General features: G+C 36.0%; 1 protein-coding gene across 3 annotated transcripts in view; it reads left to right on the forward strand.

Annotated features, from left to right (window-relative positions):
• Window positions 1–512: 512 nt before the first annotated feature.
• The window catches only part of zmp:0000001236 (mastermind-like protein 2), a 97,652-nt gene continuing 75,893 nt past the window's right edge, over window positions 513–22,271 (forward strand). Inside the window, exons 1-2 of one of the 3 annotated variants that reach the window (XM_067366081.1) lie at window positions 513–580; window positions 2,578–3,006. In XM_067366081.1, the coding sequence (XP_067222182.1) occupies window positions 2,605–3,006 (402 nt within the window). In that variant the 5' untranslated portion in view covers window positions 513–580; window positions 2,578–2,604. The other 2 variants (XM_067366079.1, XM_067366080.1) reach the window with 2 other exon arrangements.

Consider the following 22,271-nt stretch of genomic DNA (forward strand, 5'->3'; position numbering starts at 1 on the left):
ATAGAAACATTAATTGGCATTCTCCAGAGCGCAAACACAAATACTCACTGTGTTTGCTAAATTTTCTCCAGTTAAAGTGAATTTAGAGGTTCTCATAATATTCTTTGTTCGCTGAGGTGGAAATGTCCTAACCCTTGGGAAAGGGTTTTTTATGTTAGCATTTCAGTTTTTTTTTTTTTTTCTTTTTTTTCTATCACTTTACAAGCAGCCAGGACGCAGCATCCTAAGTGGAAACTTCTGTTAAATCATGGCTCCATAATGCACGAGATCGGGATAGTGAAAGCAGCAGAAGAACAAGAAAGAGCATGTTTGCTGTGTATAGTGACGTCTAGCCGTTCTCCCTAATAAGCTATAAAGAATCCTTAAATGTAACGAGTTCAACATAGCCACATCAAAAATAACAACCTCCTCCACTCATATTGGTTCAGTCTGTGGCTCGCATTCAAACCCCCTCAAGTTGCTTTCATGTAGTTCAATGCTTGGACCACTAGAGCCTGCAAAATGACAGCTCACCAATCGCAGGATTTCTTTACAGCATGAGGGATCTGCTTTTACAATGAGAGTCTGTAGTCAGCCTGCGGTAAGCCAGCCTCTCCGGACTAACCTCGTACGCGCTCGGACTGCTGACAATCCACTGCGCGGATAACGCCAGTCCAGTCGCCCTGCAGCTCGAGTTTTATTTAGTTTGTTTTGGGAATCACCTTAAGGAACCGTAAACAGCGTCAATGATGACAATGATGGAAAGTGCCTGTACACTGCCTGAACTCTCTCGAAGTTTGCGGATTTCTACCTTCAAGTAAATGGATTATAATTGCGAGTATTATTTGTCAGCTGACAGAGACCCTGGGTTATAGCCATATGTGCTTTGGGGTATGACCGAAAGCCGCATGCACTAGCGTGATTGCGTTTATTCCATGGTGCAGAACTGTGTAAAGCCTTCTGATAGCACATTGTGGATTTGTTACACCTTGCATGGAGTTGAATGAGCGCACGCTGCGATTTTGGCAAACTGGCAAGCTGCAAGACACCCCCGTGCACTGGAAAGTAATAATGCATAGTGTTTTAATAATATGCGATAGCAATCACATTTTAATTCCATGTGCATTTTGTTAGGAGGTCTGTGTCAGATCAATAAGAAATTCAAACGTTAGTAATTTCGCGTACTTCTATTGAGTTTGTATATGACAAACAAATGTGTTTTCTAAAACGTTTCCTAAACATCATTTGGCTGGAATAACGTCGAAACATTTAAGTAAGGTAAATAGCGCAAACGTTAGCTATATTAACTGTGTAACAAATTAACACGACAAAGCCAGCGTTTCTTGAAAAATTCACCAAACTTCAAAATAGTTTTAAAATAGTTTATTTTTGACTTTTACGAGGATAATGTTTAAATATAAATAACAGTTTGCACTATAACGTTTTCTCTTTGGAACTTTGGTGAAAGTTAATCAAGCACATGGACGCTACATTAATGTTATTTAGCCTATTTTTTTATTTATTTATTTAAAAAAACGTGTTGTGTTATTAGATTGCTATCATTTTATGGATTTATGGATGGATTTGTTATTTCTCCTGAAGTTACAATTACAATGAGGATAAATAATATATATTTTTAATTATTATTAATATTATTATTATTTCACTAGCCTAATGATAAAACTCTGTAAGACAATTATTTTATAAATTAATAAAACATTTTATTAAAACATATTTCGTCATTTTAATTTTATTTTTTAATAGATTATAACTATTGGTCACCTTTTATTGGAAATCTGCCTGTGGCTTAAAAAAACAGCATGTGACTTAACCTCGTATGTCTATTGGCTGTGGGTCTAACGTCATAACTCCACCCGCCTCTCTACAGCGAAAGAAGTTCTTCACGTGCGGTTTGCATCGTCTCTGCTTGTTTGCTATTCAAGGGTAAATAAATAACTGGTCGTTTGAATAAGTACAGCATTTTCTCTATTCAAGAAACACTATAAAGGCTAATGTTATATGTATTTGAGGAGCGGAGAAAAGTGTCTTAGTCTAGCAATGGCCGTCGATGCCGTCATGATTTGTAACATGAGATTTTGTACAAATGACAAACAGGAAAAAAAAAAAAACAAAAAAAAAAAAAACTGATTGACCACATTGCTACAGTAAATTTTATAACATAAGTTGATGAAAACGTAATGCGATGCACTAACCGTCTCAGGTGCGCCATTTAATGACGGGCAAAACGCGACATTCGCGGGTCAAAAATGTTGTGATTTGATTTGAGTTTGATCTTTGTAAAATATTAATGATATAATGACAAATGCAAGTATATAAATTCACAACATCGGCTATATATATATATATATATATATATATATATATATATATATATATATATATATATAGCCTATATATAAATAAAAACAGCTCAAACATGCATTTTAGTTTATGACTATAAAAGTATTTTTTTGCAGAATGTGGATGCCTGGGTAATTTTTGAGCATATTTGATTTATTCCACATACATATTGCACAAAAGTTTTATTACTTAATTAAAAATTAATAATTTAGTTGTTTTTTTTTGTGACCATTAAAGGGTTAAAGAAGAGGGGAACTAAAGGTCATGGGAGAGGCAGCTCCGACCCAGGCCACCCCAAGTGGTTTTGCACCCATGTTGGGCGTCGGGATGGGAGGATCAATCACACCAATCGCCACTTCAAGAGGATCAGCCGTTCCTCAGCTCCACAGCGCCATAGTAGAGCGCTTGCGTGCCAGAATAGAGCTTTGCCGGCGGCATCACTCCACCTGCCAGGACCGCTATGAGCGTGGTCAGGCGGAAAATTCAGACCGGGAACATGAGAGCACACTGCAGCTCTTAAACATCGTCCATCAGGGCCCCGGGAACAGGAAGACCAAGGGCAATAGATCTGCCTCCCAGCAACCTCCTGAATACAGCAGAGTGAATGGTGAACATAAAGGCCATAGCTCATCGGAGGCAGAATCCAAAATTTCTTCGCAAATTGCAGTAAGTTTTATGGGTTGTATTAACTACGCCCACATCATAAATCTTATAATCTGTCTAATACACATAGGGACATGTGTCAGACCAATTCCCCAGAGAATGACATCAACACACTGATATGATGTGATTACTGTGGGTGTGTGAGGGAGAGATGGGGGTGTCTGTTTAATTAAAAAGGGCCCTGCAGGCAGGCACATGATTATTTTAAAGGTCTTTTAAAAATATAACAAAACTAAATGTAACTTAGGAGGAGGTGGTGATTCAGTGACATCTGATTTTTTTTTTTTTTTTTTTTTTTAAATACACATTTCCATACAGTCCCTCCAAGAAGTATTTTCATTCGTAAGTCACATTGGACAATGTTTGAATGCAATTGCATTACAATGTCAGACCACATGGAATTTAATTCAAAGAAAAGAATATATACACTTACCGGCCAATTTATTAGGTACACCTTGCTAGTATTGGGTTGGAACTGCCATTGCCTTCAGAACATCCTTAATTCTTCGTAGTATGGATTCAACAAGGTGCTGGAAACATTCTCCCGAGATTTTGCTCCATATTGACATGATAGCATCACACAGTTGCTGCAGATTCGTCGGCTGAACAATCATGATGCGAATCTCCTGTTCCACCACATCCCAAAGGTGCTTCTCAAATCTGTCCTGGGGACCCCCCACCACTGCACATTTTGTATGCCTCCCTCATTGAACACACCCAATTCAAGTCTTGCAATCTATACTAATAAGCTGATGAGTTAAATCGGGTGTGTTAAATGAGGGAGACCTCCAAAATGTGCAGTACGTTTTGTATGTTCAGAGATGCTCTTTGCAGACCTCGGTTGAGACTAGTGCTTATTTGAGTTCTTTCAGCTCAAACCAGTCTGGCCATGGCATCAACAAGGCATTTTCGCCAACAGAAACTGCCGCTCATTGGATATTTTCTCTTTTTTTGGATCATTCTATGTAAGCACTAGAGATACTGTAGTTGTACATGACAATCCCAATAGATTATCAGTTTCTGAAATACTGAGACCAGCCCGCCTGGCACCAACAACCATGCCGTGTTCAAAGATTTTTTAGTTTACTCACAAGACTTATATTCTATGTTAAAAGTGTACATATATAAGTAATTAGAACTAAAATGTGCTGTAACCATGAATGAATGCATATTTGAATGCATATTTATAGAACTTAGGGCTGATGGTGGCTCTTGTTAGTCAGTGTAAAAAAAATAAAACAATAATACTGATATGATAATACTACTACTAATTCTATTACTAATAACAATATAAAACACGATAAGGTCTGATGAGCTGCTGGGTTAAAGGATTAGTCCACTTTCAAATAAAATTTTTCTGATAATTTACTCACCCCCATGTCATCCAATATGTCCATGTCCTTCTTTCTTCAGTCGAAAATAAATTAAGGTTTTTGATGAAAACATTCCAGTATTATTCTCCTTATAGTGGACTTCAATGGCCTTCAAACGTTTTGTTGCAGCTTCAAAGGGCTTTAAACGATACCAGACGAGGAATAAGGGTCTTATCTAGCGAAACGATCTGTCATTTTAAAAAAATATATATAAATGTATATTAGGCATATGACGGTATCAAATTTTCATGTTGCGATTGATTGATGAAGCTTTTATCACGGTATACGGTATTATCACGATATTAAAATAAGTTGCAAAACCATTTTTGTCATAGTTTAACAGGTTTAAGAACTCTTTTTGTAATAAAACAAAAACAACTCTGACTGAAATTTTCAAACAGATTAAAATGCAAAAGAATTAGAGTAAAGTGTTATCTGTTGTTCTTTATAGCCTATTTAATGCATTAACTAAGATTGAGCAATAGCTACATTTGTTACATAAAGTGTTATTTGTTGTTAATGTTAGTTTAGAAACACAACTGATCATTGTTAGTTTTATCTCAGGTCCATTAAATAAGTTATTTTGATTTTAGTAATGTTATTAAATAGTAACTAAGAAATTAACATTAATTAATAATAATTAATACTTTTTAAGTATTTTTATTGTCAGTTTAGTGATAATGAATTAACATGTTAACTAATGAAGCTGTATGTTTTCAAAGTTTTACTGAACAATAACAAATAATCAGAACATTTCTAATCATTAGGGCATGTTGGTGTCCAGATTAAAATATAGGCTGTTTCTCAATATGCGTTCTTCAGCGATCTTGCGTCCTTGTGTTCTTGCTTTACGTCATCATCAACCGTCGAAGTTCATTCCAATACTCAAGAATGCAAGAACGGAGGACGCATGAAAGTACCCGGATGTGTTCTTGATATCGAGGATGCATAGAATGCAAACTTGAGGGAATCGAACCGTTAAAAATCCCAGAAGACGCTGCGGCGGTCAACGTACGGAAGCCTGTAAGCTTTGAAGTTCTCGTGAGATTCCAGCTACAAGCTCGCAAATACGTGACGGCTCGTGAAAGTAAACCGTTTGTTTTGCTTAAATTAAATAAAATGATAACCTGAAGAAAGCCTGCAGTATTTTTATTGACATATAAAAAATAATCTTAACATTGACAAAGCATAACCGCCAAAGGCTACTCATTTTCATAAATACACGCGGTGAAATAAAAAGATAATTATATGAAAACAATGTCTATAATTATATGAAATATTTTTTTTGAACAGGTTATGACATTTGTTTGTGATGTTATGTTGTATTTACTGTGCATTAGCCACTTATAATATGCTGGGACGGTCAGTTGGTCAGTTGAGCAACAAGATCGCAGCACATCTCAATTCTCAAATGATCCGTTCTCTGTCCTAGCGTCCTTCCGAGATCGTTCTTTCAAGGTCGCCTGGCAAGACCGGACTCCACGAGAACGCAAGTCTGTTCTCTGCGTTCTTGGAATTGAGAAACAGCCATAAAAATGTTTAGGTTTGAAAATAAATATCCTTTTAAGTCTTTTTTAAGTATTCAGTATTTGGTGCTGTGATGAACAACACTGAGATTACAAAAAAATGAATGGCTGTTTGAAGCATTTTAAAAACTTCGCTAACGCAGTTACTTTGTTTGCACGGTTTCTGTGGTAACCGCTGCACGCTGCTGTTCCATCAGCGCCCTCTGCTGTCAGAGAGTGAACGTTCACTTTCATTCAGCTCGTCTCCTTCACTGGTTCCGCCATGTGCTTCTCCTGCACTTTGGGATTGTTTACATCTGAGCGCGTGTTCTTTTGACGCAGAATACAGCGGTGTTGTGCATTTTATACGATTGATGGGAAAAGTATTCTTAATTGCCTTATAAAAAATTAATAATTGGTAATAAATTATTATTTACGGTATTCTGAAGTGCCGATGATTACAATATTGTGCATATTCATTATCGCGATTTATCACATTACCGAATATCGGCACAAGTCTAATGTATGATAAACAAATGATCGCCTTCCAAGTGCTTCCGCCTAGTGTTGTCACGGTACCAAAATTCCAGTAGTCAGTACCAATACCATTAAAATTTTACAGTTATCTGTACCAATTTCAGTACCACAGGAAAATCTGTTGGAAATAGTTTACTATTTTATTTAACTAGCCTATTTTAAAGACATTAAATATGATAAAAAAAATAAATAAACAAATGCTCAAACGTCCATTTTGTACCAGATGTGCATGTTTATTCTAGCTATTCCGTCAGTGAAACGACACACTACAGCCTGAAATAAACATCAGTAAATAATAGTAACCTAAATAATAAGAAAGTTAAATATCATTTAAAAAAAACAGTTGTTTTATATTTTTTATTTAGCGTCATATAGCCGATCTGCGCTTTGAGAGGGATAAGGGACACGAGCAGGAAAGAGCTCATTTCTCTTTAATAATATGTTATCTCCTGATGTTACAAGCAACTGACACGTTGTAAAAAAAGATCTGAAGAGCTTTTATCTTCAGACATTCATGTTTGATTTTGCGCTGCCAGAGAAAGTGAAAGTAAAAATCACTGGTGTGTGTGTGTGAAACGCGTTATACAAAAAAACTTGACGCGTCTTATAAAGCCTAATAACAAGCACAAACTGTGTTAAATAGAAATTGACATGCAAGCAAAAAGGTTTCTGTCCTTCAGTAAAAAATGCGAATATAATAGGCCTGATTAAAAATGAACCAAAGGAAGAAACGTCTGTAATCCCCTGCATGAGTGAAGATTTGAGATTCCATGTTTAGTGGAATAACTAATGGAATATTGTTCAATTCTCTGCTTATTGGGTGACCAGATCGCGATTCGCAAAACAGAATACAAAGCTCAAATTTATGGACTCACGTACCTCTCTTATACGGCAAATTGTGTCTATGGCTGTGATGTCACATTTAATTGCTAACCTATTATTTCTTCTGTAAACAAAGCTTTGGGCTTTACACGTGTCATTTTCACGTAAATACTGGCACAGCCCGGTCAGTACTGAATATACCCGGATACTCGGAAATACCGTTGCTACAGAAATGCAGGTATCGTCACATTTTCAAAATTTCAGTACCAACTTGTTACTGAAGTACCGGTACTTTTGACAACACTACTTCCGCCAAAACTGCACTTTCATAGTATTCAAAAAGCTTACACTGTATGTCCTACGCCTTTCCCTATTCAATATATCCTGAATACGAATACGTAATAAAGTGGCCAGTGAGTGTACTCATACCTTCTTAACAAAAAAAAGTTTACATGGTTTAAAATGACTCAGAAAAGATTTATTTGCAGATGCCACATGTCTTGATATCTGCTGAAATTAATTTTTAATAGTTGCTAAAGTTTTCAAATACTTTATGGCACCACTGTGTACAAATGAGTGCATTTTTTCACAATTATTGATCATTTAGGAAAAATATCTCTTAGTACAGAAATAAAAACCACATGGTTTGCACTGTATCCTCAGCTTTTGTAACAGACGGAAGTACTTGCAGTCAACAGGTCAGTTCTGGTTCTTTGTTCCCTACCCTTATATTGGCCTCTTGGGACTTCACTGTTTGACACCACTTGAGGTCGATGCATCTATACAGTATCTCTACTCATAGACACAGATGAGCGCTTTACCGATTGTATAATTCTGAAATCTTCTGTTAAGAGAACACATTTTATAGAATTTAAATTTTTTTTAGGAAAATATCAAGATGATTTATATACTTTGTTTTCTAGAATTTGTCTTGTTTATCTAGACATTGTTTTGGTCTAAATCTGGGAGTATTCTTGCAAAATACATAATCATAAAGTGAGGCATCAGGTTTTCCTTTCAACAGAAAGGAAACACCAAAAGTTTACACCAATATCTATCCAGAAAACTTAACCCTTTAAGACCTGAAGGCATTTTTAGAGTTTTTTTCTGAATGACATACACAAAATTAAAGACTTGTAACTCCAAAACTTTAGCAAGGAGAGTGTATGGTAATGGTAGGTATTCTTTGATAGAACTCTTTCTAAATGTTTAGAAAATATAAAGTACATTTGGACATTCTCTTGCTAAAAAACTGCTGAGAAAAGACAAATATATATAATTTTTATTATAATTGTACATATCTTTCTTATTTGACATGCAACAATTCAGGAAGGAAATAAGATAGGAGGAAGATTCTTTTTTTGATGAAGCTCTCCTACTTGTGAGCTGAATTTTGTGGTGATAGCAAGTACTCAAAAGTTACAGCATTTGGAACCAATGTAGCCTTTTTTAGCCCTTGACACCCCCCTAATGGGCATTTTTAAAATCGTTCTTTCATGAGGAATATCTTGTGATCGATGCAAGTAGGGCTGGACAATTATGGCCTAAAATCAAAACCTCGATTAATTGAACATTTTACCTCAATTACGATTAATGAACGATTATTATTTTTCTGTTTTTTTTTTTTTTTTTTTACCCTCATAGTTCACTGACAAGGTTTATACTGTAAATATGATTGACTATTAAAGGTGGGATATTTTTTTCCTACTGAAAGAGTGATCTTGTTAGATCTTGAAGAGTGTTAGATCCATTAAAATGCTGAGTTTCTAAGCTTTACAATTTATAAATTTTGTGTTATTTCACATTGGAAAACAAGCATGGACGGTTCCGGAAACATTGGATATCACATTGCAAGATAAGAGACATGTTTTTAGCCTAATATGTTACATCACTCTGTGAGTAATATCTGATGATTCACACAAAGGATTATGTTGTTTTGGGGCTCATTTTTATTGTAAGAATCTGCTGTAAATGGTGGTCTTTGATCATTTTTCATTAGAGTCCCCCTGTAGTCAATTATTTTATCACTTAAAACTCATCTTTGATCACCAAAATTACATATTAAAAAAAAATAAAAAATCAAGTGAAAAAGATTTCTTCATAGCTTAAAGTACACATGAAATCAAAATTGACCCTATTTGTTAGTGCATAGTCTTGTGGTAAACAGTTAATCCGTGCAAGTTAAAACACTTGCAAGTTAAGTTACTTCTGATCTGGAATGGTGTTCCTTCTCTGATTTGGGTTGAAAATGTGTAAACCATTCCTCTGCAACCGTTAGTCTGCTATGAGCAAGATATGGAGAGAAGGAGAACGTGAGATGGAGAGGAGGAGCGCTAAAGTAAAACTCTGCCCTCTGTTCAATATTCTGTTTCACTTGGAAATACGTCACAACACTGGAGAAAAGTCGTTTGCAACTTCAGGTTCACGCAGACTTTAAAATAGAATGTAACTCTACACCCTTGCTTCATTTAATATACACGGATCAATGAATATGCAAATTAGCCCCGCCTCCACTCGCTCACACCAGCTCGGAGAGTCTAGTGTTGCTATAGTGTCGAGCAGTTTGTTGTTTGTGTTGTGGATATTTAAGAAAAAAGCTTGCTTCGCTTCGTATATTCAGTTTAACAGCTGTGCAACTGAACTGCTCATATTTTTTAAATAAAACTGTCTGAATCCACTTGCATTCGTTTGGAGTGCTCTCAGTAAAGCAGACAGTATCAAGAACAAGCAGCCGTTTTCCTCTGTGAACATGTGCTAAATGGATGTTTGACAATTCCGTTGCTTTTAGGAGTTTTCAGATGAAATCCTGCAGGTGCCCGTGCCTTTTCTGTACATGAAATAAATGCACATCCTTGAATGAGCGTGGATTTACAGTGTATTTACTTGAACTTTTCAGGTAGACTAATATCTATGGTTTGATCCGTTCCTGAGGTGGCCAAAATCAGAATTTATAATGGACTGAATAGCTCTCCCAGAACTGACTGACATATGCACATGAATCACAGTCACACGCACACGCTCAGAGCAATATTGTTTTAGCTATGTTTCATAATATTAAAATATTTCGAAGGACAAAAACATGAACTTTATTTGCTTTACTTCAAGTCAGCTGTCACTTTACTTTGGCGTGAGCCGCTATGCGCTCGCACACTTGGCACAGCCCTTGCGACGGTTCTGTCATTAATTAATATGATTATCAAACAGCTAATAATATGTTGTTAATGTTACACACACTGTTCCTGTTCTCAGAACGTCAGTGGAGAAAGGCATATAGTTCATCATAACTTCGTAATAGACTCGCTATATTAATCTACACAATTTTCATATCAACAGAAAATATACCGGGATAGCCTGGCTTTTCTCGAGACTTTCCTGCTTCAGAGTCATAGTTAATGATATGCTAAAGCCTGCCGGCACGTTGTTGTGATTGGTTACAAGGTAGTCTGTTACGTCTTTGGTTTACTGCATTTTCAAACATAAAATACTCAGCAATGGTGCTGACTCATTAATTTGCACATGGGTTGTCTTGAAGCATATTAAAAACACTACATAGACATATAAACATATTAAAAACTTGATGTTCACCACAGGGGTCTTTAATTTATGAGCAATAACACCACGTGAAATCTACATATTTGTTTTCAGTTAGCGCCTGAGTGCTGTTTTTGTTGTAAACTCAATATGTGCAGACTCATTAAAGGGTGAAAACAATGCAACAGGAGCATGTTGGAGGCATGATCTGAATGTGAAAAGTCTACTTGGTTTCAGTTTTTATTGGCTCTTAAAGAGAGACACGTCATAAAGTGTAAACAAAGACACAAGCAGAAATTGCTGGATGATGAAATCCTGCAAACACAGCCTGAATGACCTCGTGTTTTGTTCCATGCCATGCATTGTGGTGCTCTATTATCAAAGGTTTGATAAATTGTTCTATTAAGCACCTTCTTGAATGATGGCTTTCCCGTAAAGCCATTTGAAGCGTGCAGCCTACATATAAATGGTTAGAGTCATTCAATACATGTCCTGGTTTTGTTTACTCAAAGTCAAACAGGCCTTGAAAACACGATTGTCAGAGGACTGCCCAGTAATTAAGTGTTATAGGCTTACAGATGAATTAGTTTTTTCCTAATTTCAGAGTTATGACCGACTTGGGAACAGTGGGGGATTGTGGAATATCCTCTCATGGAAGAGAAAGTGGGATATTATGATCGTTCCGTTTGCTTATCTGGAGAGATCGCTTTTAATTAACCCAGTTTATATCAATTGAACAATCTTCAATGATATTCTTTAATAATGCACTGTTCATGCTTTACTTCCCAATGAAGTGAAGAAAAACTTCTTTTTCTTCACTCCATTGGGAAGTAAAGCATGAACAGTGCATTATTAAAGAATATCATTGAACATTGTAAGACTTAAAGTACACTACAGGTGCATATTCAATTCGATTAAGTGCACTTGCAATTAATTGAACTGAATATGCACCTGTAGTGTACTTAAAATCTTAAAAGTACATTTAAGCTAGTGGCTTAAGCTCAATTTTGTGAAGCAACATGACGTGAGTGCTTTGTTTGTGCAAAAAAAAACAAAAAAACAATTTCCATTTTATTTTCAAAATAATATTATCCAAAATGTGTTCACGCAACAATGCCAGATCTCGTGTGTATATTGAGCATGTGCATTGAGTTGACATGCCAGTTTGAACACAACACGCACACGTTGTGAAGCTCTCATGTTGCAGATCAATATTTTTGTAAGTAAAGTGGTAAATTATGTTCCAGTTCATGTAACTACAGTGGTTCTACCTTAATATTATAAAGTGACGAGAATACTTTTTGTTCACCAAAAAAAACAAAATAATGACTTTTCAACAATATCTAGTGATGGGCGATTTCAAAACACTGCTTCGAAGCTTTACGAATCTTTTGTTTCAAATCAGTGGTTTGGAGCGACATAGTCACGTGATTTCAGTAAACGAGGTTTTGTTTACATGATCCGAACCACTGATTCTGAACAAAAGATTTGTAAAGCTTTGAAGCAGTGTTTTGATATCGGCTGTCACTAGATATTGTTGAAAAGTTGTTATTTTGTGTGGGGGTTTTCTGGCACACAAAAAGTATTCTTGTCACTTTATTATATTAAGCTAGAACCACTGTACTCGCATGAACTGTAAAAAAAGTAAAAAAGAAATGCTTATTGTAAAGACTAAACCTTCAATCTAATTTTTAAGGATGTAGCAACATAATTGGACATAATTAAGCATGACAGGGAGGCATTACAAATAATAGGTGGAAGAAGGAAATGTTAAAGTGTTTCCTGGTGTTTCTTGGCTATAGTGTTTTAGGAATGGAAGCTGAAGGTGGGCTTGGCTTAGTTTCACTCCACCTGAATGTGGAACAATCACTCCAGCTCCTTGGAGGCCACTTTAAGCCTAGCAAAACTGTCTGTATCTTACTTGGAGAATATGAATGGGTCCCTGGGCAGTTTGTCCCCATGGTTGATATTCATGTTGACATGAAAATGAATTAGTCCTACATGAGCACACTCACGTTTTGTCAGAAAGCCTAAGCAATTGGTTAAAAAGTCAAGGAGAGAGTCAGGTTTTTGACTGTCAGCATAAAGCGTGGTCCAGTTTGCAGTTTATTCTGATTTTTTTTTTTTTTTTTTTTTTTTTCGGGACATATGTAGTCACAAACTATGGTTTGTTTTGAGTTTGGGGCATTTTTGTGAAACTCTTTACTAACTTTTCAACATTTGATACCACTAGCCTGGCAATCTTAGACTAAAACAATGGGACAATTCTCAGCAGCAATCATTTTATCAAACTGATACTCCATAAAAATGACTTTGTTTCCTGACAGACTGGTGCATTCTGCCTTTTGGACATTATGTTAGGCCTGTCCGATTGAAACTGCTGATTTTCAGTCAGCTCTTATCATTTTTGTGTGCAATATGCATCCAACAGCCAGCAAACAGATTGTGGGTGATTTGTGGGTGTGTCGTTTAAGGCTAAGTCTGAGGATTTTGAAGGATAGAGGGGTTGTTGATCATTTTAATCTGAGCTATGTGCAGCAACAAATGCATTATAAGCATTAAGTGTGACCTATAAAACAAGATAAAAATGTAAAAGTGGAAGGCAGAGGCATAAACAGAAGAGAACTTTAGGAAACTCAAGTAGGATTGCTCATGCTGCTTAAATCAAAAGCATTCCCTCCTCATCTGTGCTGGCTCTCCTAGAGGTTTCTTTGTGAGGTGCGCCTTGTGTATACCTCATGTTTTATTCACAGTCTGAGACATGACTGGGGCTTTGAAGAGTGCTGAAACCATTCGGCATATACATCCCTACCTCCATTTGCACTACATAATGGCTGCGGGCAGAAATCGCCCCCTCAGCATCTAGTATCAGCCTCTGTTACCCAAATTCTGAGTTTTAGTCTGTTATAGTTAACCAAGGGAAATGATGAAACTGAAAGCACTTTCTAGGTCGTTACATAGAAGTTAGAAAAATGCCCCGAGAAGCATGTGCATGTCACAATGTAGTGTGTGGCTTACGTAAAGTATCAGTCATCTTTTAATGGGCTCTATTAATTCTGTGGTACAGTATATCTGTCCTGGATCTGGAATGTGTACTTGATTGTTGTGTCCAACTCTTTCAACTGCATATTTGTCTTTGTCGTTGGGAAGCGCAAAGATGTGGATGTAGAGTATTTTTTGAAGTCTGCACATTGACATTGCTCAAAAAAAAGAAAAAGAATAATAATTTAAAAAAGAATATATATATATATATATAAAATATAAATTGCAAATTCATTGACTTTTGAAAATTAAGTGATGACTTTTAATTTAGACAAATTTTAAATTAGTCTTAGATAAGTTTTAAATGTTCAAGTACTTGTGGGGCCATGAAGAATATTCCTGTAGCAATGCAGAGTGGGGAAAAGTTGTGTTGACTTTTTTCTTTGCAACAGCCAATGGTTGTGAATTGAAAGACACATTAATGCTTAGTGTGATTTCCCCAGCACAGAGAAAGCACACAGTGCACGCCGATGTCTGTCAGGTTTTTCTTGCCTGACTAAATAGAACAGAGCAGAAAAAAGAGGTGAAGCGTTAGAGGGGGTGGTTCACTATATCTTTCGACAAGTCTTCTGCTCTGTTGAACTCACCTGAAATTCAACCCTTGTGGGAAACTGCATCCTCAGGTGTGTATGCAAGGGCCCTGAGTGGATGATAAAATCTGTGACTCTTTGCTGCTAAAACAATAACCCACAAAAACCCCCAACCCACAATTTATGGCTTTGTGAATGTTCAGTCCCAGATACAGTAAGTGGGAGTTGCATAAATGACCGATATGACTCAAATATCCACACTCCCCTGTGATATCAGTTACCCTTTCACTTTCCATCATTACATAATTTCACTGTACACTGCACAACATTAGATTAACCACATTATCAAGGCTTTCCTTTCGTACTCCAACCATTAGCATCTGCCATTAATGAAAAACAGTGAAAGGCTAGTTCACCCTGAGAACATTAGAAATTTGTGTTTCACAGAATGTAACTGTTTTTTCGCACCCAACAAAGCAAATTGCTTGGAATAAAAGATCACAAAACACAGTGTTAACATAATAATTAGGGATGCGCTGGCAATAAAATTCTGATACCAATAAGCTCATAATTATTAGTAATGTTATTGTGGTGAACTGATACATTACCAGTATTGAAATTCTATATTTTATTGTCTAAAATAAATAAATATAAAAATGTACATTATAAGACAAATATTAATTTTGTGATCATCTAAAGATTACATTTATCTGGGTTATTAAATTAATCAATGCAAGTACACTATATAACAACAAAGGTACTATAATCCTAAAAATAGGTGAAAAAAGGAGTGTGCACAAATACACAATATCAATACTTGTATATTTGTACATGCCTAAAAACTCTAAACCCCCTGTCCATTCTAAAAAGAGAATTTATTGAAAGCCAACTGCAAAAACATTCCAACGCTAAATCATCTCTTGACTGTCCACATTTACTCATCACTATGCCTTTTGGGTGATCAGAAACTGTGGAGAAGAAATAAGGATAAAGATCAATGCTATTATTAATAACGACAGAAGAAACTGATAATTAAATGTGAGAAAGATTGTCAAACATGATATTGTTCCTTCCTGTGTGTAGCACCTACAGCTCTGCATGTCCTGCAGATCCCTGATCATTTCAATCTGATCTGAACAGTTTGTGTGGCACATTTCAGTGTGAATTGTTTTGTAATAACAAAATGTAATGCATGCTTTGTGAAGATGCTTTAATTGACATATGGAGCAGTTAAAAACCACAGTGGACCCTCAGCTAATGTGTGAACAGGGCATTTCATAAAAAAATTGTCAATTTTTAATGGACCTTTTTAATTCCAAGGGCCAGCCAGAGAGAAGATGGTCATAAATTAAACTAAAATATGATTAACCCTTATATGGGTTGGTATAAAATTAAGGCTTATGTACTGAGAGTGTTTGAGGCAAACTTTGCTCTGAAATTTCCCAAATTATAAGTGACAAAAGATTAGAGGTCGACCGATATTGGATTTTACCGATAATGATAACTAGGTTATCAACCTTAGTTAATGTTACTAATGGACTCTTATTGTAAATTGTACCATTTCATATAAATCCAAACAGTCATGCTTAAAGATGGTCATCTTTAAATATCTACACAAGGCCATAGCATTGAAATTAGACACATGTATTGTATCTGTTTTCTCACACTTTATTTGCAAGATGAATATCTAATGAAAATAACAAGATATGTATTACAGTGATGGTAAAAAAGAACTGAAATCGAATGCGTTTCTGATTTGTTAATGTTTCTGTCACCTGCATGAACATATCAGTTTGCTTTCTCACATTAGTAGCTTTAAAGGATTCGTTCAATTTAAAATGAAAATTACCCCATGATTTTCTCATCCTCAAGCCATCCTAGATGTATATGACTTTCTTCTTTCAGACGAAAAGAATTCTATGAATCACCCTGATGCTCCTAAGCTTTATAATGGCAGTGCATGGAAACCACCTGTTTGAAACTCAAAAAAGTGCAGTTTTGCAGTCAATCTGCAAAACCGATCAATCGGTCGACCTCTACAATAGATGTCTCGGGCATAGAAGTGTGATTTGATTTGTAAAATTTTAAACACACCGCACTTTTCTAAGGGGTCACCGTCCTGCACAGGAAATGAGAAAGTGGGCTCCTGATGTCAGTGTTGAAACCCTGGGTGGAATGCCGGGTCACATCAGAGGCTCTCTGGGTAGATCAGAGATCAGGCCTGTTTACATTTCAACTCAGGATATTTCTATCAGCCTGGCCAAACTGCTCCACGTTCCCAGGCTCCTCACTCACATCCCTGAAAAGGAGCACAAGCCCTCTCTATTTCTCCTTTCCCTCCACGCTCTTGTCCCTCCCTCATGCTTCTCTTTCTCCCCCTCTCTGCCTCCAGGGTCATAGTCAAAGTACAACTTCAGCAGAGAGTGGGTGGCGAAAAAACCTTATTCCAAATATTATGTATATTGTAGCTACTTTGTCTGTTGCTTGCACAAGATAGTTCAAAAATCTTGATTTGTTTCAGCCTTGACTGTATTTGAATTTTCATATTTGGGCCTATCCCTTTAAGTTTTCATAGTGTTTCTGATTTATAACTTCTCTGTCTTAAAGGGTTAGTTCACTTAAAACTGAAAATTCTCTCATCATGAACATGGTAAACTACTATTTTTTTGTTCAGGGAAACATGTAAACATTTCATGTAGCTTCTAAAGGGCAGTGTTAAATTAAAAAAAAAAAAAAAAAAAAAGATATTTAAACAAAATAAGACAATTTACAACCCATTGCTCTCAATGCATCATGATGCCATCTTAAGCATCAGTGAATGTTTTCACTTTCACCTAATAGTTGTTTATGAGTCTCTCAGTTGTCCTCATTGTGAAAAGATGGATCTCAAAATCATAGTCAAGGATGGGAAAGGTTACAAATATGCAGAAGATGCTAGAAAGCCAATGAATGTGCAGGACCGGGAGGATTTTTCTGTGCATTAAAATAAGTACATTGAAAATCAAGTACTTTTGTACTGTTTCTGGAGTCTAATTGAAAAGGAGTACTTGATACTTTTACTGCAGTAATATTTTAATAGAGTACTTTTACTCAAGTACTTGATTTGTGTACTTTGTCCACCACTGCATAAAACGCATTACCATTCTGACACATAGACTTGTAGACGACCATGTATATTTCGCTCTGAATCAGTTTCTGGTTCAAACATATATGGCTTAATTAAACCAGTATTTCCACTAGGGCTGGGCAATATGGCTGAACCATATCAGTGTTTCATATCGGTCGATATCGATAATTATTGATATTTTTTTATGACCCATTTAAAATAAGAACCAGGAGAAAAATATATTACATTTAAACATTTTTATTTTAAACTTAACCTTCCTCTGATCATAATCCCCTCAGTTATTAAGACAGAAATGTCAACAACCATGGAAAACTCAAATAATTAAAATGTATAAGTCTAAAGTAGGGTGACCACCCGTCCGCAAAGAGCAGGCCTCATCAAAGTCGGTAAACACAACTACACCAGCAAGGATTTCATCTTTCATACTGGATAAGAACCTCAAGAGCTGCTCAAAGCTGCCCAAATCGATGATTTAAAGCATGTAATCATCCATCCTGATGTTAAATATTTCCAACAAACGGCGGCGTTCAAGCGCCACACACGGAAATGGTCGAGCATCTACAAGAAAGCGAGATATTCTCCATTTGTTTTAACCAATACAAAATCTCAAAATTCAGACACGACTTTCTTCTCACGTTAATATTTCATTTAATGCGGGTTCTATGGCGTTATTATATTGAAAAATGTCGAGAGCGCATCAAATGCGCGAGCAATCTCTCCACTCACAGGCGATTTCCCTTGCACAAAACTGGACGCGTGCGCGCTCTCGCTCAGATATCACATCTGCACGCTCAAACTTTTGTCCTCCTGCATGTGCAGCCGTGAATTTAGAATTGTCTTCCCTCCAGGATTTAATGTTGCCATAAGCGCAACATTATAGTGTGGGCACCCACCGGCAGAAACATTGATCGGCACATATGCCGATTTGCCAACAAATGTAAATCAGTATTTACATAGCGTAATAGTTGTAAATTTATCTGTCTCATGAGTCCTGCAACAGATCAACAGTCAGGTAGCCACAATGAACATATTTCCTCTTTTATTTACAATTTCCTCACTCGCTGCGGCACTCATTTTCTGCTTATCAGTCGACGGTTACTGAAGAGGAATCCAACAGACCAGCACGAGACAACGATATGGCGCAACAAAAATTGATACTGTTACATGATTGGCTGTTAGTGTGTCACTCCCTACATTGCTAGGTTACCAGAGAGCGAGTGACTTTGTTAATGCAACCAAACTTGCTTTGCAACCTCTGTTTTCTTCATATGAAGAATAAAAAATATTGAACATTTTATCAAACACATTTTTTTTTATATCGATCACGTGTCTATTGCGATACATATCGCTATCGTTTTATCGCCCAGCCCTAATTACTACGTTTACTACAATTGACCTAGTGGATCAGGTAGTCCGACCTGGTGAGAGTGAGTGGACTGGAGACCAATTTGCATTTTAGTTACATTCAAACTATTTTAAAGCATTACGAAATTGTTTAAATCTGTAATTTTGATTATAAAAGATGAGTGTTAAGAGATAAAATTATTGACTGCAGGGAGACTTTAAAGAATGTACTCACTTTAATGTTGTTCTTTCTTCCATGGAACACAAAATGTCAAAGCAATGAAAGTGGATGGGAAGCAGTGGCTCTCAAGCTCCAAAAATACAAAAAAAAAGCACCATAAATCATATCTTAAAAGGTCCTTCTGCAATTGCATGATGTAATTTTCAAAAAATATGCAGACCTGCCCAGAGAGGTAACTTCGAGGTCGTCTTTGTCTTTTCTGAAGTTTATGCACTGTAACCTGAGAATATTTTTTGACAAACTGCAACATTAATTTTTATTAATTTAACTTCTTAACAGTTGACTGTTGCCAAATACCTTTATGATTTCACAAGATTTGTTCTGTTTGTTGCATCTAGTTTATTTATTTTTTTTGTTATTTTTAAATATCTCACTTTGTTGATCCTGTCTAAGCTCAGATTTTTTCTTTAAGCATCTACACATTGTGTCTCATATTCACAGAAGCCTAAAATATGAAATGTGGCACTGACAGCATTTTCTCAGTCTCTTGAGAATGACATGCTGACTAAAGAATGCTCAATGTTGCATTTTTGACACTGCTTTGGCACTCATCTCTGCTGATACCCTCTTGATACATTGTGGGAAAAATTATAGAATTCATTTCAGAGTTATTACAAGAAAATTGTGATCACATGGAGTCAAACCAGTGTGTGGCTTTCAAAACTTGCCATGTTTAGAAAAATTTGTTGTGAACCTTGTAACTTTTCATCTACTTGACACACAGCTCAGCTCTAACATGACATGTATGCCAAGTTTGTGAGCTCTGTATGGTTTCATTAGTGGTGTTTACTATCACTACTTCTATTGCACATGATTAGGATTTGGGATTTGAGTAAACTACTAACCCTAAAGTAGAAGCTTTCTCATGTAACCCATCTTGTTGCTGTCTGGCAGGTACAAACGTGAACAATTTTCTAGCAATCGGACCAGAAAACCCTAGCAAATGCATTGCAGCACATTATAAACTACAAACTCCATGTAGCAACATTCTGGCAACCACCTAGATTTCTTTAATGTATAAGCACCACTCACATTTGCTTCAGAAAAAAAAAAAAAATCTAATTTATATCTCTCATTTATATCATTTATAATTAGCATTGCAGATTAAAATACTGATGCAGAATCATATACAATAATTGAATTCATTAGCCATGATTCATTGTCCAAGTCTGATATTTGAAATGTTTTCAAATAAAGGATCAGATGACTGCATAACTGTAAAAGTAATTGGAGTTGCACAACCTATTTCCTTCCTTCAAACCACATTCATCAGAGCACATTTAACCACCCCTTGCCACAGAGCCAAAAATAATGTTCTAATATTCTAAAATGGGGATTAAAAAAAAAAAAAAAAAAAAAAAAAGGAAATAGTTAGGGTTAGGGAAATTAAATAATGTGATAAATCTTACAGAAAAGAAAAAAAAAAAATACAAGAAATTATTTTTTTCATATGATTTCCATAAAGTTATATCCCCATTATCTATCTAATCACATTATTTTATAATTACTTTAATACATTGTTTTACTATAATACAGGGACATTTCTGTAGAAAAATATTTTTATTTAAATAAGCACAAAGGCAAATTAATTTAAATAAAAAAATAGAAATTAATTTTCATAATTTTCTTCATAAAATGTTGCATTAGATTTGCAGAAAGTAAACGTTATAACCACATTTTCATGGCAATTAAGCTCACTTACCTCTAATTAAGTAGTTAATTAAGCAATCAATCAATCACTTTATTTATTTATTTATACTTAATGAATATTCCCATTATTTTCTAATAATACAGTAAAATTGCTCTAGAACATTTGTTTTTTGTTTAAATAAGCATACATTAAATTAAATTAATTTTCATTTTTCAGTTGCATAAAGAAAAACATGTAACCATATTTTCATGGCTGTTAAGCACATATGCCCTTTCTTTCTTTCTTTCTTTCTTTCTTTCTTTCTTTCTTTCTTTCTTTCTTTCTTTATACATTTTCTCATTATATTCTTATTACTGTTATAATGTAAAATTGGTAATTTTTATTATTATTATTTTTATTTATTTTTTACTATACTACAGTAAAATATTTCAAGAAATAGAGCTGGAGAGTGTGCAGATCCAGGACTTGCACTTGGATGGCTGTGTGTTTGTGTTGTGAGGTGACAGTCTTGGCTCCTGCCAGAGCTGATCCCTGGCGCCTGGTGCCCTCAGCCTCCCTCTCACAGACACAGACCCTCTGCTGTTTTACTGCAGCCCCTCACTGGAGGTCAGCTGAGGAAAGCACCTGGCTGCTGTCTTTTTCATTGCTCGTCTCCACCTCTGCAGACTGAAGCAAACACTCCTTGTCTGTAATGCCACAACCTCCCATTATACAGATAAAAGTAGTTCAGTTTTGATATCAAATGATGTATACCATGGTACAGGTGATGACCATATTCATAAATAATGGTTTTTAAATGGCAATATAAGGTTCTTCAAAGTATACGATGGTACGAAGTATAAGTATACGAAGGTTAAGTCTGAAAAAAATAAAAGCGCTCAAGCAGATTTGATGAGAGCCGGTTCTGGGTTTTTGTAGTTTATTTATTGTAGTTTATTATTATTGTGCGAATGAAATATGTTTTTTTTTTTTTTTTTTTCAAACTGAAAAGGTAAGTGGATGAGGAACATAGACAGTTTCAAGAAAGATGGACATTGCAGCATTTTTGCGTGGAGTTTAACGCTACCTGTCTGATATGCAAAGAAAAAGTCGCCATTCACATATCGCGTCACATAAGCGGCCACGCCACTTTTTCCTTCGTTCCAAAGTGCTTTAGTTTCCATGGCATCTGTCGTTATCTGGCGCTATGTAACCATGAATTGTGCTCTCCATGATGACGAGAAAGTTTCAGTTTCTAGTCCTTGCATTAGCTCTACTACTAGATATATTTATGGAGATGAGAAATAAAACCTGCCTGGCTGAACTTTCGATATTGTTAAGGAAAGGCTGAAGCTCATTGGTTGGTCCTTGTCACATGACCTGCGGTGCTCATTCTGAAAAGTTGAGATGTTTTCATCTTGCGGCATAGGCGCGCCTGGAAAAACGAGCGTGCTGCGCCGCATCTGCCTCGTGACCACGTCACTTCGGCTACATTTACACTGCAAGCCTTAATGCTAGGGGTGTAACGATACGCTCAGGTCACGATACGGTACATATCTCGATACGGAGTTCACGATACGATACGT

Source organism: Chanodichthys erythropterus, chromosome 17, assembly GCF_024489055.1.
Source record: "Chanodichthys erythropterus isolate Z2021 chromosome 17, ASM2448905v1, whole genome shotgun sequence".
NCBI lineage: Eukaryota > Metazoa > Chordata > Actinopteri > Cypriniformes > Xenocyprididae > Chanodichthys > Chanodichthys erythropterus.